The 17,314-nt window shown below is 36.4% G+C and overlaps 1 protein-coding gene across 3 annotated transcripts in view; it reads left to right on the plus strand.

Moving 5' to 3' along the window:
• LOC149533878 (peptidase uncH-like) overlaps positions 1–17,314 on the plus strand; it is a 306,636-nt gene that overhangs the window by 72,858 nt on the left and 216,464 nt on the right. For all 3 annotated transcript variants that reach the window (XM_089807078.1, XM_089807076.1, XM_089807077.1), the window contains exons 3-6: positions 12,842–12,946; positions 13,049–13,120; positions 13,341–13,488; positions 13,658–13,740. In XM_089807078.1, coding sequence (XP_089663204.1) covers positions 12,842–12,946; positions 13,049–13,120; positions 13,341–13,488; positions 13,658–13,740 — 408 coding nt within the window. The remainder of the gene's footprint in view (positions 1–12,841; positions 12,947–13,048; positions 13,121–13,340; positions 13,489–13,657; positions 13,741–17,314) is intronic.

Genomic DNA, 17,314 nt, shown 5'->3' on the forward strand with positions numbered 1-17,314 from the left:
TTGTAACTCTTTATCAACCTAGTAATTTGTGCAAAGGTGATGAAATGTTTTATTAAAAGTTTGAATCATTGGTAGTAGAAATGTAGGGTTCTAATGTGTTTTCATAGGTTCATTGCCATGTCCCCTCTCTTGCGCTAGTTCTACGGCGCCGGGTTAATCTATTTCCACATCCAGATAGATTAACAGTTTCACCAGTCATGATGCTTGCCAGTTGCAAGGGAGATTAATCTTATGTTGTTGCTTAATGTATTAAAGGTGCTCTAGTAAAGTTCTTTATGTTTTAAAAGTCATTTAATTTATTAAAGTGACTTAAGTGACTAGAGGACGAAAATGGAGTTTTATCCCACATTCCTTGCTCCAACACTCCTTCCCTCACTTCGAGGTTATTTAAAGGAGAATTAGTCTTGGGAAGAACACATGAATATTTGAGAATATAAAACTCTGAAGGTTACTTTGTGACTGGATTGCCATAGGACGAAACCCCTAGGCATTGAGTAGTGGGACATAGCCCCTAGCTGCTCTGGATATTGACTTTGCAAGAAAGGAAATATTTGAACAGAGAATCCTTTATCTTTCTAGTTGGTAGAGAAGTCTATTTTTCCATCCACATGTGAGACAAGAAATATTGGGTGCAAAGAGTGGGAGTCCGGACTGCCGTATAGAATAGAATGCAAGTCCCAGACGTATTACAGTGGTGATTACGGGTCATACTCATTCAACATTTCCGGCGGGTTTCTAGAAGGTGGCATTAACAACAGACTCAGAAATGGATATCAACATGGAGAAGATGCAGTGATAACGTTTTGCCCCTCACCTAAGCGGAACAATATCTCACGGGTTGCACCAGCATTGTGATAGCCGCGTCCTTCCTTCACGGGTTGCAATATTTGGCAAGACTGCAGACGTATGCAATCTGGAAGTCACACATTCAACCTAATGTAGTGAACATCATGATAGTTGGCAACGGGTTTGAGTGTTAAAGGTGAAGACCAGACATGATTCCTTGGTGTGAGCAGACCTCTACGGGTTCACACCAGTTACCCCGGGTATGTCATTCTTATGTTTCCTCCGCATTTTTTTTGCAAATGTGTTAACTTGTACTGGAACTCTGTTATCACTTTAGAGATGTTGGTATAATGTCATGAATGAAAGAGTTAATACCATTTTTTGAGATCAAGTTTCTGATTTTGTGACTTCTTAGTTTTTGGTAACATTGGTTGTTATATCCATTTTATAGCATTATTTCTGTAGAAGCAATTTATAAATGAAACAGTATTAACATTTGATAAAGGGTGGTTTGAGTGGCAATTGTTTGACCAAATACCTATAGTCTAGACTTAAAACATTTGACTGGAACTAGTTGAGATTATTACAATGGTATCAGAGCCACAAGACCTGCCATCTTGTGGGAAACAACAAAAATTTTTGGTAGACCATTTTTTTAAATCGGAAAATGATAGCCGGGAATGAGTAAAAGACAATATAAATTCAGTCATCTACAGCCAGAACAAGCAGGTTGTTTAGATCACATTGAGATTGAAGATAGTTTTTCAGTGGACGAGGAAGTAATATTTGGAACAGGTGAGCACACTGATATTATTAAATAGGTTGGTCATTCAGGACAGGCAGAACAGGTCAACAACATCTGAATGGCACATCTTGAAACTGAACAAGACAAGGAAGTTGGGAAACATTGTGGGCTATTAAAGATGGGCAAAATAACATAGCTAATGCACTCCAACAACTTGCAATTAATATGCAGCAGTTAGCTCCTGTTAATAGGAGAGCCCCGAGCCAGCACGATGGAGGACATAGTGTAGCTGGGTCACCTCGAGCTGTTAGAGCCCCCACACGTAATACTGACAGACCTTTAATGCCATTGTTTAATGTAGAAGAAGAGGCAACCCCCCCAACAACACCAAATCTACTACCGGACAACATTATGGCATTGTATGGTGAATGGGACTTGTTTCCCGATCCTACTAAACAAAATTTGACCTTTGTCCAGTACTTAAATCAGAAAAGGGAGGCCGATAGAGAGAAACATGATAGGAGACCTAGAGCACCAAACAGGGACCTAAAACATGCTATGAACAAGTTAACTCTTTCTACTTTTGATGGCAACAGTATGATATCTGCTAGAGCTTGGATTCACAAGCTTGATACCTATTTGACACTCAAACCCATGGCAGAGGTGGAAGCCATCAGATTTGCCACAATGCACCTTGAGGGAGCAGTGTATGATTGGTGGCATCATGGTTTAGTCACCCAGGATCATGGCCTCATTACTTCATATGAGACTTTCAGCTCCAAGCTGATTACTCGTTTTGACAGGAAAGATATTGAAATTTATTATAGGGATTTGGCTCAATTACGACAGAGTGGGTCTTTAGATAACTTCATTGATGAGTTCCAGGGTATATCAGTGATGTTACCGGATATGACAGAGCAACGCAAGGTGATGTTGTTCACTGAAGGGTTACAGGACAGATTTAGGGGTTTGGTTAAGGTCCTTAAGCCAAACACCTTAGATAATCCAATTAAGATATCTTAATATTTGCATTCACCTTCTTCACTACTACAGCCTATGAAGAAAACTTATAGAGGGTCTACATCATCCCAAGGGAACAAAAACCAGCAAAAACCAAATCCTCCTAGATTGGATTTTGAGACATGTAATGAACTTAGGAGGAAGAAATTGTGCTTCACTTGCAGGGAACCTTGGACTCCATATCACAGATGCCTTGCTAGGGGCAAGATTCTGTATGTTGAGGTTCTTTCAGAAGATGAAGGAGAGCAACATGATGGTAATGATGTTGAGGACAGTGAGGAGGAGGAAGTTGAAGAGCAACCCCTTAAAGATAAGAAAAAGGTTATTACAAAACAACCTCATGTTATAGCCACTCTTTCTAGTGATCTAGCATGTCATCCTTTCAGAGTGAAGGGTGTTCTTAGGGGACAAGGTATTGTTTGTCTTTTGGATACAAGAGTATCCCATAATTTCATTAGCACATGGATGGTATCTAAGAGAGGATTGCAGACAGTCAGCATAATAGAATTCAAAGTGAAGGTAGCAGGTGGTGAGGTTTTCAGTTGCACTTGGAAAGTATCTAGTCTTTAGATACAATTTGATGATTATCTTTTAGAGACTAATTTCTATGTTGTTGATTTGGATGGGTTGGATGCCATTTTGGGTAGATAGTGGTTAAGGACTCTCCGTAGGTACATATTTGATCACGACATCATGCAGTTGGAATTGTCACAGGGTTTGGTAGTCCTAAAAGCCATACCAGATAGTGGACCTAGGTTGATAACAACTCACAGGATGGAAGCCATTTTGAGGCACAATGATATCAAATGGGCGACATAATGTTTCATCTCTTCTAAGGAGACACATGATACAGGTTAGCAGTACCATTGTGACATTTAGACGGTGCTAGACAAGCATAGGAAGGTATTTGAGGATTTACCCCCAGGTATCCCACTAAATAGAGGGTCTGAGCATATCATTGAGCTAGAGGAAGGCGCCAAACCTGTCATTACCACTCCTTATCGTCACCCCAGGCATTACAAGGAAGAAATAGAGAAGACGATTAAGGAACTTTTAGATATAAGACATATTAGGCCCAGTTCCTGCCCTTTTGCCTCTTCAGTGGTGTTGGTTAAGAAGAAGGATGGCACCCTTCGGATGTGTATTGATTACCGCACCCTTAATAAAAGAACCATTAAAAACAGGTATCCGATTCCCCATATTGATGAGTTACTCGATGAGCTTCATGGAGCTGTTTATTTCTCGAAGATAGATCTTTGATCAAGATACCATCAGATACGAGTCCGAGAGGAGGATGTGCATAAGACAACCTTCAGATGCCACTACGGCCATTATGAGTTTTTCGTGATGCCATTTGGGCTTACTAACGCACCAGCCACTTTCCACTCGTGCATGAACCATATCTTCAAAAAGCAATTATGAAAGAGTGTGTTGGTCTTCTTTGATGACATATTGATCTTTAGTAGGACTTGGGAGGAACATTTGTGTCGTTAAAGTTATAAAATAGCTGACGGGTAGATTAGCATCCGAAAGGACGTGTGACGGTTGAGTCACCCCTTCGGAATAGTATATGTACATCGTCCAGAATGGACTTTGGATCATGGTTGTAATCATCATTGGAAGCACTATGTAATCTCTTCGGCATATATGCGAATAATAAAAGGAGTATTGCTGTGTTACATGTTCTTGTCTATTGTCTGTATGCATTAAACTATTTACCCCATATGGTAAACAACTGTTTGACCAAATGCCTATAGTCCAGACTTAAAATATTTGATCGGAACTAGTTGAGATTATTATATTCATAGTTTTGGGTTTTCTCTTCCAGAGTTTGTAGCTTTGTGAATGCAATGGTCACTTTTGGGATATTCTTTAAAATAATAGAATTTATTCAAGATACAATAATAGTTTTATGTAATGCTCCTTTTTGAGATATTCTTTAAAATAATGGAGTTTACTCAAGATATCATAGAAGTTTCATCAAATTTTGCAATCTATATAAAAATATTCAAGTCAATAAATCATAGCACAATACCCCTTGCAAGTCTACCGAGCTAAAAGACCCTGCCCCTAACTCAACAGTGACACAACCAAGACCCTTTCTCTAGTTTGTTAAAGGTAAGAATAGGCCTCATCCTTCCAAAGCCTATCATACCTTGTGAGTTCGGAACCTGTCTAGTGAGAAAACCACGGACCCTATCCCCAGTGTGCGAAAGGGTAGGAAAAGACACAACCCTTCTAAATCTTAGCTCACTGCTTGGGCTTGGACACTGTTTGATATACAAGTACTAACTAGAATTCAATATGATGATTTGGTATATTTGCTGAACTATTGCTTAATAATATTTCTTGACGATTAGCAATTAATTTCTTGTATAATATTTGAATGTTCTTAGGAATTCTGAAATTATAAGTATTGCTGAGTGTATTTTTGAATTTCTACTTGAATTGATGAATTGTATTATAGATAGATGTTTGATTGATTATTAATTGATTTCTTCCCTGTTGTTTGAATTGATCTCTTGAGTGGATGCTCTAAACTGAAAATCTAAATTACTTCTCTTAATTGTTTTAGGGCCTGTTTGTTTCGCGGAATTGGAATATGGAAAATCGGGTTTGGTAAAATTTGGCGTTTGGGTCGAAAATCTTAAAATGGAATTAGAATTCCAGTCTTCTAATTTTTGCCAAAAGTGAGGATACCGGTCTTCCATCGAAATAGCAAGAATTGGGAATTGAATCCAAGCCTTGAGTTTTTGAGGAGTAGAAAGAAATTATAGTGTAATAATTTTTCAAGTCCGGTGACTTGTAACCTAATTTGTTTTACCCTTCATACCATTCGAAGTTACCATTTTACATCATTTTTACCGTTGTGCGTTTTGTTCTTGCCATTTTTGGTGCAGAAGTAGGTAACGATGAGTCATTTGCATTGCTTATAATTCTTGGTTTCTAACAGTATCCACAACTAAGCCATGGTGAGACCCTTTACAGGTATTTTGCATTTTGGGCTTGAAGCAGCGACAGAGATTTCTGTTTCCATAGGTCTTTGGTGTGTTGTGTGTTTGGCTGCTCTCGTCGTTCTATTTTTCATCTCTTCGTTTCTTCACAACTGCCTCTATTTTTCATTCTAGAGTTAAGATTATCAAAGCAATTGTGAAAAGTTGAAAACCCTAAAACGGGTCAAAATATTTGCATTGTTTTTCAGCATTATGCATTTCTCTGCATCGTTTTTAAGAATTTTAGGTTTTGCAGAGACTACTGAAATATTCTTCAACGCACTCCTCCATTCTTTTCTCCTACTCAATCCAATTCGTTTTTCCTATTTTATTAGTGCGGTTGCGACCTCATCCTTAGCATGCTTTTTCCAATGGAACAAACCTACGTCAAAAGGATTAATAAGGAAAAAAATTCTTGATTTCATCGTATTCAAATTTAATAAATAAAAAATAATTTAAAAAAAGAAAAGTAAAAAAAAAAAATTGAAAATTGAAATTCAAAGTTGAAATTTGTTAAAATTCTAATTCCAATTTTATGAATCAAACGTGGAAGATGTATCTTCCCACTCATCTTCCAGGTTAACCAAACAAGACAAATCTTTTTGTCAAAATCAGATTTCGAAATTCAAAACCTGATTTTGACAAAACCAGGTTTTGAATCAAACCCTAGTTTTGCTAATTCCGCGAAACAAATGGGCCCTTATTCCTTAGTTTCTCCTCTGATTTGTATAATCTGAATTCTTCTTTTTTGATTTCTGAATTCCATATTTTTAAAATTGATTTTCTACTTGATATCTGGAATCCTCTCCTGCAATGAACCCTTCTCCCTTTCGTATCTTACATTTTGAGTGACAAGTCACACCCCTTCATCAGTCCCTTTGGAAGAGTTACAAATTTTTGTCACTGCATTTGGAGAAGAAATGTTTTAATTTTAAATAAATCTCTAAATTGCTGCCCTTTTGATTAATTGTATTTTCTTTAACCTAGATCGACCCTTATTTATCATACTCTTTCAATTAGTCGACCTTTTTAGAATAAATCACTATTATTACCTTGAATTTGGTAGGCTCTTTGTTAATTTCTATATCCTAGGATTAATATTAAAAGAGGCTCCAATTTTATTTGTTGGATGTGGCGATTTCATCTTATAAAAGCTGTGATCTGTTGTATTTATTTGTGGGGGCATGACAGTGACGTTGCAAGATGCTTCCTGTTGTTTTACAATAATTATTTGGAGTTTTGACACATGGTCGCAAATTCGGACACAGTACATGTTCTTCTCGGAAAAACCTAAGAAGGGGTTAGGCAATGGTCACAATTTACAAATTGCATTTGGAGATTTGTTGGTTAGTAAGGATATGGAGTTATGATATGTTTGATGTATGCCGTAAAGTCGAGTAGTTTGGAGTGGCATAGTTGGCAAAGAATCAGGTTTTAAATGCTTGATCCCAAGTCAAAATGTAAAGAAATATCAAATGGTAGAAACATAGTCTCAATTACAGAATTACACACATGTTGCAAATGTGCATAATAATTCCACAATCTTGCAAAAATGCAAAGATACAAAAGATATGCTTGTAGGTTTGAAATTGTTAATTGAAATGTTCCAAGAAAGTTTGAGGTTTGATGCACAATTTTTCATATAAAAATTGTGAGCATGTACTTGATCCCCGTCACTCTGCAAGAAAAGGAAGATATGATTAAATTGAGTCTTTATATATGGTAATGTGGAAATAAGAAGTGAAATTGCAACTTGCGCTTGTGAGAAATGCAAATATGTGGTGCCGTAGAACCATAGAAGTATTAAATTGCAAAATGTTTTATGCTTGCACAACTTAGAAGCCCAAAAACTTGGTGTATATTGTGGAAGTGCACACTTAGCATGCACTTACGCACAAATTGCCAAATGCGCTTTCATAATTTGAAGCTCTGCATTAAAGAATAAAAAGTGAAAGGGCAAACTTGTGATGCATATTAACAAATTATTGCTTATTGCAACTGTGTTTCCCAATCTCACATTCCCATCATTATACCCAAAGGAAAGCTAAAGGCTATGTTGATTGGCAGAGGTGTGGATTCATAGTGCAAAAATGCAAAGATTGCAAATTGCTTAATAGCTCCCAACTCTTCCATGCATTCAAAAGCAAAGATAAATTTGAAAAAGCCATTACTTACTATTGCAGAACAGTGGAAGCCCAATGCACTCAAGCACATTTCACATTACATTCTTATTTCTGCCTCCTGCACATTCCAAGTAAAATAATTAAATAAGTTCTTATATTTTCAAGTTGAAAAGTGGAGGTTCAAAACTCTTTTGCAAATTTGCACTTTTTTTTTGACCTTTCTGCCATGCAATGTAATGTCCCCTATTTTAAAAACCAAATTTAATAATAATTATTAAATATAATATTAGAATAATTAACTAATTAATAATATAATATCAAAATAATAATATATTATTTATATAATATTATATTAATATAAAATGATAACATATATGTATTTACATATTAATAAAAAAATTGAATAATAATATAATAAGATAGTGATTATAACATAAAAAATTATATAACCACAATATTTTAATAATTAAAGTAAATAAAAATATTATAACAATTTGATTCTGATTATATTAAGAATCCTTTATCAAAAGGGTGCCATATTAAGATTACAACCAAAGAGTCATATCTATTGGATATTTGAGAACAAGATATAAATAACATCTCTATCACTTCAAGCAGCAGGGAAGAAATGATCGAACACAACAGATATTTAAATTTAGCATTCTAAGGAAACATATAACTGGCAATAAGTGAGGCTGGAGATAGGGCGAGAGATAAGAAGAATATATATTTATCAGATATGAGTAGAACTGGAGAGGGACATCACATGCAAATACAACTATGCTTCATCACAATCTGCACAAAGGAATGTGATTTTGTGTAGCACCATGATTGTAGTAATGTGTTCCATTATGTATGCATAGACATGCATGCAAATGATAGAGTGCCAAAAAGAAATGTGGTCTTAATGCTTCATATACAGAGAGTAGGCTCATACAAAATTCCTTATTTAGGTGAGTGGTAAATCCGGCTAGAAAGCCCAACCCCATAGACTTTGCAAGCATTCTATTTGTCTATATTAAAATGGAATGTGATTTTGTGTAGCACCATGATTGTAGTAATGTGTTCCATTATGTATGCATAGACATGCATGCAAATGATAGAGTGCCAAAAAGAAATGTGGTCTTAATGCTTCATATACAGAGAGTAGGCTCATACAAAATTCCTTATTTAGGTGAGTGGTAAATCCGGCTAGAAAGCCCAACCCCATAGACTTTGCAAGCATTCTATTTGTCTATATTAAAATGGACAGTTTGGAACAAGTTACGTACAGCCATTGAAGCATAATTTTAAGCAATGTATTGGCAGAAATGTAGAAAGCATTTGAACTGGTTTAGTTAATGTAAATGCCTCAAAGAAATGTCATCTCATTGAACTCCATGATTGTCGGAAACACATGCAAAACAAGGAAAGCATAGTTAAGGTGCTTTGATTATTTGACAGCACAGAGCACAATGATTGCCGGATTTTTACAAAATGAATTTGTTGAAACTTTCAAGCAAATGGCATGTCAAACGAACTTCCATAACCATTGGCAGCATTCTCTTTTGTAATGTCCCCTGTCACGACTAAGGACTACAACTATCAAATGAAATGCTTTAATACAGTTCTAATGGAGTTTATGTGTAATCTTATCTTGCTATTTCTCATACGATAAAAAAAAAGTCTCTCTCCTCTAAATGATAGATGATCTAAGGTATCTTTTGCCTTGATACTTCTTAGTAAGTTACTATTTAACAATGATTCTTAGTTGTCTTGAGTCATTATAAATGTTATATTCCGCTTATATATATATGTTCTTTTATATTTTCTATTATATAATGATCTCTCTTTGATGTCATCTTGAGGGTAGACAACATGCATAGTTTATTTGAAGGGGATAAGATAAAGCAGATTGCTGGTTTTTTGGTTAAGATACATACCAAAAGATTAGAAATGGAAAGGAATTTGGAAATTATCTAGTGCGGTTGATCTTCGGTCCCTTAGACTGCTCTGGTGTCGTGGATGTCATTAAAAAGCATTCATTCATTCATTCATATTAACTAATGATCCAATATATATTATATATTCTAGGCTTTCAATAATGTCTTTTCCTACTTTTTCCTTAAATATGCTTTGCCCTACTTCCAAAGTGTTAAATTCATGGTTCTGTTGTAAATACATCAGAGTTTCTCTACCATACAATTCTTCTTATTCATCCTTTTATTCCTGATTGCAGATTTAGATATGGATATATAGAAGCAAATAAGTTATTCAAAAATTCTTGGTTATTTGATGTCAACTCTAAATATAATCCCTACCTCATTTGCTGGCTGGCTTAGTTGACTGTAATTGCTAGAGTTGATTCTCTTATCCTTTCTTTTTCCTATTCAAATTGCTTCCCCCAAATTGGCTGTTCTAATTAAATGACTTGTCAAAACATCAATGAGAAATTTTACAATGCCCCGATGACTAACATATTAACTTTTCTCATCCTACAAATATTAATGCACCTTTCAGAAATTCTCTGAAATATTAATCAAAGTTGCAACCTTTAGTATTGCCATGAACATTCAGAATATAATTTCTGCACTGTATAAAAGTTGAAATAATCCATAATTTGCAATATCTTTATTTTTCAGATATTAAACCCTTACAAATTGATCTTCAATAGAGACTTCTCAAATTTGCATTATACCCACTGTAATATACCCAATTGGATATTCTCCCAAAATTTCTATCAAATAAATTTCAGAGTGCAAACGGATAATTTTTAGCAATACACTACAGATTAACCAGTAAATAAACCAACAAATATTCAAATAAAGATCCCCAAAATTGTTATTGCATTATAATAACTAGCAATACAATAACATAACAATTTCCAATCATAAATATAGTATAAACCATACTTCAAAATAGTGCTGATATCTCGTTTTCTCACGAGATTTTGAGGGAGGTGCGGAACTTGTGTTTTTCGCTTGAGAAATCTGGGAAGAGAAGTTGAAAACCTCTTGGCAACTTCTTGGCAAGAAGTATTCAAGTTCTTGCAGGCATTGCCAGTTTAACTGTGACGCCCAACAAAACGGCAAACATTATTCTTTTCCAGCATTGAGCGTCTTGGGTGGAGGAGAAAAGAAGAGTTTGGCAGCAATCTAGAGTGATTGCTAGTAGATTAGGAGAGAATTCGAAGCACTTTTCAAGCAAATCCAGATTCATATTGCGACATTTGTATTTGCTTATCTTTTTACAAAGACAATTCAGTATTTGTAGTTTGCGTCAAAGTCTTTGACTACATTGGCATTCCACATGAGGATGTGATTTTGTTACTTATAACATTTATATATAGCTAGATCAGCTTCTTTGGTTTGTTTACTTATTTACTGACTCATTAGATGCATCTAGTTATTAAATTTTGTAAAAAAAATGCATTTTAAATTAAATTTAAGTCATTTTAAAAATTCCCGATATTTTCTTGAGAAGTCGCCGATTTCTCTTTGATATTTGCGGAGAAAATGGTTTTTTACCTCGTTGATAAGTGGCAGAGAACACGATTTTGTACTGTGGTATAAACAGTCAGATTGACACAACTAGAAAATGAATCTGTAATTCCAGATGTGAATTCTGTCATGAATTTACCATATAAGCTGAACACAATTTGTGTCAAATCCACCCATGAAGCCTGAAGGTTTCCATCCTTAGGTTCTAAAAATGAAAGCTGAAAGTTTCCAAATTTCTCCAAGAGAACTGAAATCCAAGCATACCAAATGAGTCTCTCTCTCATTCTTTTAATGCATCAAACTGCGACCCTTCGGTTTCCCCTTCTCTATCTTTTGTCCTCTTCCTCTTTGGTCACCTTTTCCCCCTATTAATTAAAATTACCTTTTAAATAACTTGCACTTAGCTCCAAATAAGTCACTTTTAAATATTTGATCAAGTGCACTTGAAATTTCCTAATGTCCCAAAAAGGGAACATCACATAATGTAGGGAAAGGTGGAGTAAATCCACAAAAGGGTAGGTGAATCCCAAGATGGGATAGGGACGGGATCCCCAAGCCTTGAGGGAGCCTATTATAAATTGGCGTCAAGCGGCCTACAACATGTAAATCCACACCTTAGGGTTTAGTTTAGGAGAGAGTTAAGGACTTGGGGTTTTAGTATGTTAATTACTTACTGTATTATGAATTACATATTGTTTTCTTAAATCAAATACATTTGGTTACATAGTAATGAGTGTTAAAAGATGGAAATTGACAGCCTCCTAATTGGGGAAATCACAAGCAGTAAATAAAGATATGCAATAATCTGGTAGAAGTTTGGAAATGGTTTGAAGTAACTCATAGAAGTCTTGTAGCACAACTTCAAGCATAATAAACATAACACACCTTGATTGTTACAAAACATAGCTGTAGATTGTCTCAGGTACGCTTATTCCTGCTATAATACAGTGTAATTATGTTGTTTTCTAAATAGCTACACATGTAGCATGATATTCATCTTCTATGAAAGAGAGAAACAATGGTTTGTCTCTTACTTCCCCATGATATGGGACTAGATTTAAAAAGAAAGACAAATGGATTTCTTATCATCAAAGAATCCTGCATTTTGTGGATTCATGCAGTCAAGACAATTTCATGCTTATATTTAGAGTGAATTAGAACTGAATTGGGGACCAATTTGTGAACTCTCCATGTATCTTGGGATATCTTATTACATGGGATATCTCCATGTATCCATCTCCCCGCTTTCAGAACTTGGAGAAACACTGCATATAATAATGTCCAAGAAAGCACTCAATTGTTGCATTTTTTTGTTGACTTGGTGTTATTATTGAATTCTATATGGCCAAAGTTTTTGACAAATGCACTAAGGGGTGTTTCCTGCTTATTTCAGCTTGGTGGCACTTGCTAATTGTCACATGTTTCGCATGTGGCAGTGTGTTGTATGCTAGGTTTTTGTATAAATGCACCCATTAACCATAGTTGAAATTACTCTTTCTGCTTTTATTTTGATAAAAAGTACAATGTATTTCCAGCAACATTAAACAAGCAATTTGTGATGAGATTCTACTTGGGCATTTGATCGCATTTTAAATGATCTGTTATCAAGGGACTCGTCATTTTTTGATTGTACCCTATAAAATGTGTCTATGTGGCTTCAGTTTGTGATAATATTTGTACTTTCCATTTTTGCAGATCATCATCCAGTTCCAATTACACCAGATTATGGAGGGCCTACTGTTTGTTATGCAGATGGATTGGTGGATTTGCATTTGGACCGCTATATAACTGTGAGAGAAGGTTAGCCAATTTATTGCTCATGACAGTTTTAAAAGAATTTCGCTTGGGGTTATACTGTGTGATTCTTGTGTTCTCTCACTTACATGTTATGTTTGTGAGCAGATCATCGAGAAATTAAGACAAATCCATCTGCAACAATAGTTTCCATGGACCTCAGTGGGGGCCAAATGAAAGGTGCCTCTTTAAAGATGTCAAACCTCTCATATTTTGCCTAGGTTCATACTATGATTGGGGTTAGTTTTCCATTCAGAATGGAGCAAGTTATCTTGTGTGGGTACTCATAAATACACATGCAATCAAGGCTATCTTAGTATGGATTGGTTGTCGAATAAACATAATTTGAAAACCTAAATTTATCTGATTGTGACTTGTTGGGTTGTTTTTGTATCCCTAGAGCCAACTATATTAGTCAGTGGTAATGATTTCTATGCTTTTCCCCGTCTGGCACCTGATGGGAGAAGGATGGCATGGATTGAATGGAGTCACCCAAACATGCCTTGGGACAAAGCAGAACTTTGGGTTGGCTACCTATCTGAAGACGGGTGAGTGGTCAACTGATCTTGTACATACTCTAAAATAAGGATAATATGGGAATAATTTTCTTCTTGGCTCCATTTTATCTAATTGTTTCTGTTGCAAATGTCACACCATGTGCTTTTGATGGACTTTCTAATATTATTTATTTGGTTTCCTTTTTAAAATTTATTACAGGAAGATTGAGAAACGGGTTTGCATTGCTGGAAATGATCCAAATTTGTTAGAATCCCCAACTGAACCAAAGTGGTCACCACAAGGTATTGTTATTATTCTGCAATAAGAACAAGTGAGCATACAAAAATTAAATTTTGAAAGTTGAGAATTGTTCATCTATATATGGTATCATGTTTTCAGCTGCACATGCCTGGAATTTGATGTGGTAATGAATTCAATGCACAAATAATACTGTCATCTTTAATATTTACTGTGGAAACCCATTTTAATTGTTGAAGATGCATGCACTGGGGCAATTTTTCATTTGAGATTTGTTTTGGCATTGCCACCTAGTGAGATGAGCACTCAACGTTTATCAAATTAATGAGTACTAAGAGTAAATCCAATCCTACAATAGAGAACACGGTGACATTAAAAATTATATATCGATGTAGGTCTTTACTTTGGCTTGTTCAAATTTGAGTCACAATTGATCTCAACTAAGATCCTATCATCATTAGATGAAGTACAGTGTTAAAAGATTTTAACTGCACTAGTTGTGTTGATAGTATCTTTGTAATCTCCCCTTTAAGGATTACCCTATAATTTGCCCTAGAATAAAAAACTCAATTGAATGGGGAATATAATATAGTTAGAGATATAACTTTATGTGGAAGGATAAAATATAAGATAAATTTATTAATGTTCAACAAAAGATCACAAAAGTGGTTCAAGGGACTGTTGAGAACAACAAAAGGGGGGCCAACTGATAACAGGGGTACCAAATGGTACATGGAGAAAGAAAGTAACAACAACAAAAATTAAAACAAAGAGGGGGTGGAGGGTCCAAGAGAAACCCCCAGATCGCTACTAAGGACTTTGATCGATTGTGGAGAACTCCAAAATTGAAGGATAGACCATGGAGCTAGCCAAAACTTTGGGATGTCTCAGAGTGATCTTGGAAGAGGAAGGCCGTTGCTGATATGAGCTCATCTTGGGCTTCATAGATCTAGAGAATGGAGCAAGGCCAAGATGAGACTTGGTGTTGTGTTGAGTGAAGCCCTGTGAAGAAGGAAGCAATGAGTTGACAAGACTAAGGTGTTATGTGATGTCGGTGCTAGAGCATGTGGTCCTGGAGCTTAATAGTTCATTGAAGATAAAGGGAAAGCTAATTTTGGTTAGTGTATCTAATGAAGATGGATAGCAACTGTACCTCCTTGAAGAGGCAGTGGGACCTCTCTATGATCTCATAGTATAAAGAGGAACGAAAGATGCAGTGCTCCTTACACTCAACCTCCTCGATGTTGTAAAGACAACAAATCCTATGCATGCTATCTATCTAATGATTGGTCTCACACCAGAGTTGTTGTGAGCCCGCTTCGAAAGAACCAAGGGGGATCTAGAGGGAATGTGACCAATGGTAGGACAAATACAAAAGGAGGACAATGAGTTTGTCCATATCTAAGAAGTGCTCCACTTAATAGACCATCTTAGGGCAAAGACCCCCATGGGGGTTGACCCAAATAGTATGACTGAACTGCCTACATATGTCATCTTTGATACACCTATTCAGCTCTTGTTGGTGAGGGAGAAGATGGGGGAGGGGTATCAACAAAATACTAGGAGGGAGGGTGGTTATCCATCTCCAAGGAGGTGAGGCCAATCAGAGGAGATAACAAGAGCAATAGAATCCGACGAGTAATAGGTGAGGTATGAGTACCTGTGATGCCCTTAATCCAAATCAGCAAATTAGAAAAGGAAAAGAAGGAACTAGACTAGCTCAAAATGACATCTAACTTGAAGGGGTGAGCCCCAAAATTTGCAAGAATAATGTTGTGTGGATGGATTTTTTGCACCGAATAATATGCTAAAGGAGAAGAATATGAACCCACTCATCTGAAGCCCAATCAAAATCCAACAAAGAAGGATCCCACACCACATAACCATAGAGAACAATGAGTTTGATAAGAGTCTACATAGGTCTCATCTTGGACAAAGTGTTTTGGAAGTGGTGCTGAAAATAGTGTTGCTTAAGGAGGGCCAAGGAATCGTGCCCCTTATTCATTTGCGAGCGAAGAATGGGTCTTATGCTAAAATGGGGATTGCAGAGCTTGACCGTCAGCTATGTGTATGAGGAATAAATCTCCACCTCTAGACCCCTAGAAAATAAATGGAGTTGAGAAGTCTTAAGTGCATTGTAGACCATCACCTTGGTCTTCCCTAGATTAATTTTGAAATGCCCCAACTTGCGAAATGACACAAGACCATCCAACAATCTCTAAAAGCCTTCAAATAGGAGGCGAAGAGAACGTCATCTACAAAAAAGAGAATAGAGATCCCCTTCAAGAGTATGATTATGAGGAAACCTCGCTAGCTCATCAATGTAGATATCAAATAAGGTAGGTAATAGGGGGTAGCCCTACCTTAACTACAATAGTGGTCTTGATGAAGTCTGAAACTTTAGAATGGGACTTGAGATGACTTAAAACCACCTCATAGTCTCATGATAACTGCAAGAAGAGTCTCAAAAATACCAATGTCTTGAAGCCCTTGGAAAAGGGTTGTCCTCGAGATAGAGTTAAAGACTTTGAGGAAGTCAACAAAGCAACAATAAATCTTCAAGGAGTGATGACACACCTCCTTGATAATGCCCCAAAGGGTCAAGATGTGATTCATAGTTTGATAATCTGGTCTAAAGTAGGCTTGCCCCATGGCATGGATGTGACATTGATTCAACTCTTTAGAGAGAAGAGTATGGAGAGTTGTGGTGTACAGTTTAGAAAAGGCATGCCCAACCATGATGGTCCCATAATTATTAGGGTCAGAAGGAGGGCTTGCCTTGTAGATCGGATAGGTAATGTGATGTGACCAAGATGAAGGAGATCAATGCGAGCAACACGATTGAAGAGATCCACCAAGTAGGACCCTAGAATAGTGAAGCCGTGTTTGAATAACTCAGCTTGGAAATCCTCTTCATCTGTCGCCTTGCTATAGTTCATAGTTCTAACAACCTCCCTAATGGTGTGTACGTGAAAAGGTGATGATTGGGGGGGGGGGTGATGTGGAAGACAAATAATCAATGGTCAAAGTCAAAGGGAAGGTGGATGTGGTGTGGGGAAGGGTACATCAAAAGGGCTTGGGGGAATGGTGGAGGAGATAGCAAGAGGTCTTTAGGGAGGGATAATAAGAGAGCTAGAGTACAAAGAAAGCTCCAAGGTCCAATGAAAGGCCTTACAATCTTCATTGTACCATTATTTATCTTATTCCTATCTTTATTAAGTAGATTTGACATTAATCTTCATAACACTTTGTTCTAGGTTCGTCTGGCAATGACGCCAAATGTTTACCGTACAGGGTAAAAGGATACTTATTGCATGTAGTATAATAAGATATAACACAAAACAAATACTTTATTCATATGCGCAATATGCACTCCAATGCTTACAATAATGATTCTCCTCCTCAATAGTCCCTTCCGGATGGTGTACATATACTTTTCCGAAGGGGTGATTCAACCGTCACATGCTCTTTCGGATACACTTCTACCTGTTGGCTACAATATAGAATTTACCGACAACATCATCACCCCCAAAAAGTAAAGTCGTCTCCAGACGACAATTACAAAATTACTGAGAAAGATTTAACAAAATGGAATACATTAATTGTGACTAACTATAA

The sequence above is a fragment of the Cupressus sempervirens genome, chromosome 10 (assembly GCF_028749045.1).
Source record: "Cupressus sempervirens isolate cs-2001-9-10 chromosome 10, ASM2874904v1, whole genome shotgun sequence".
Taxonomy (NCBI): Eukaryota; Viridiplantae; Streptophyta; class Pinopsida; order Cupressales; family Cupressaceae; genus Cupressus; species Cupressus sempervirens.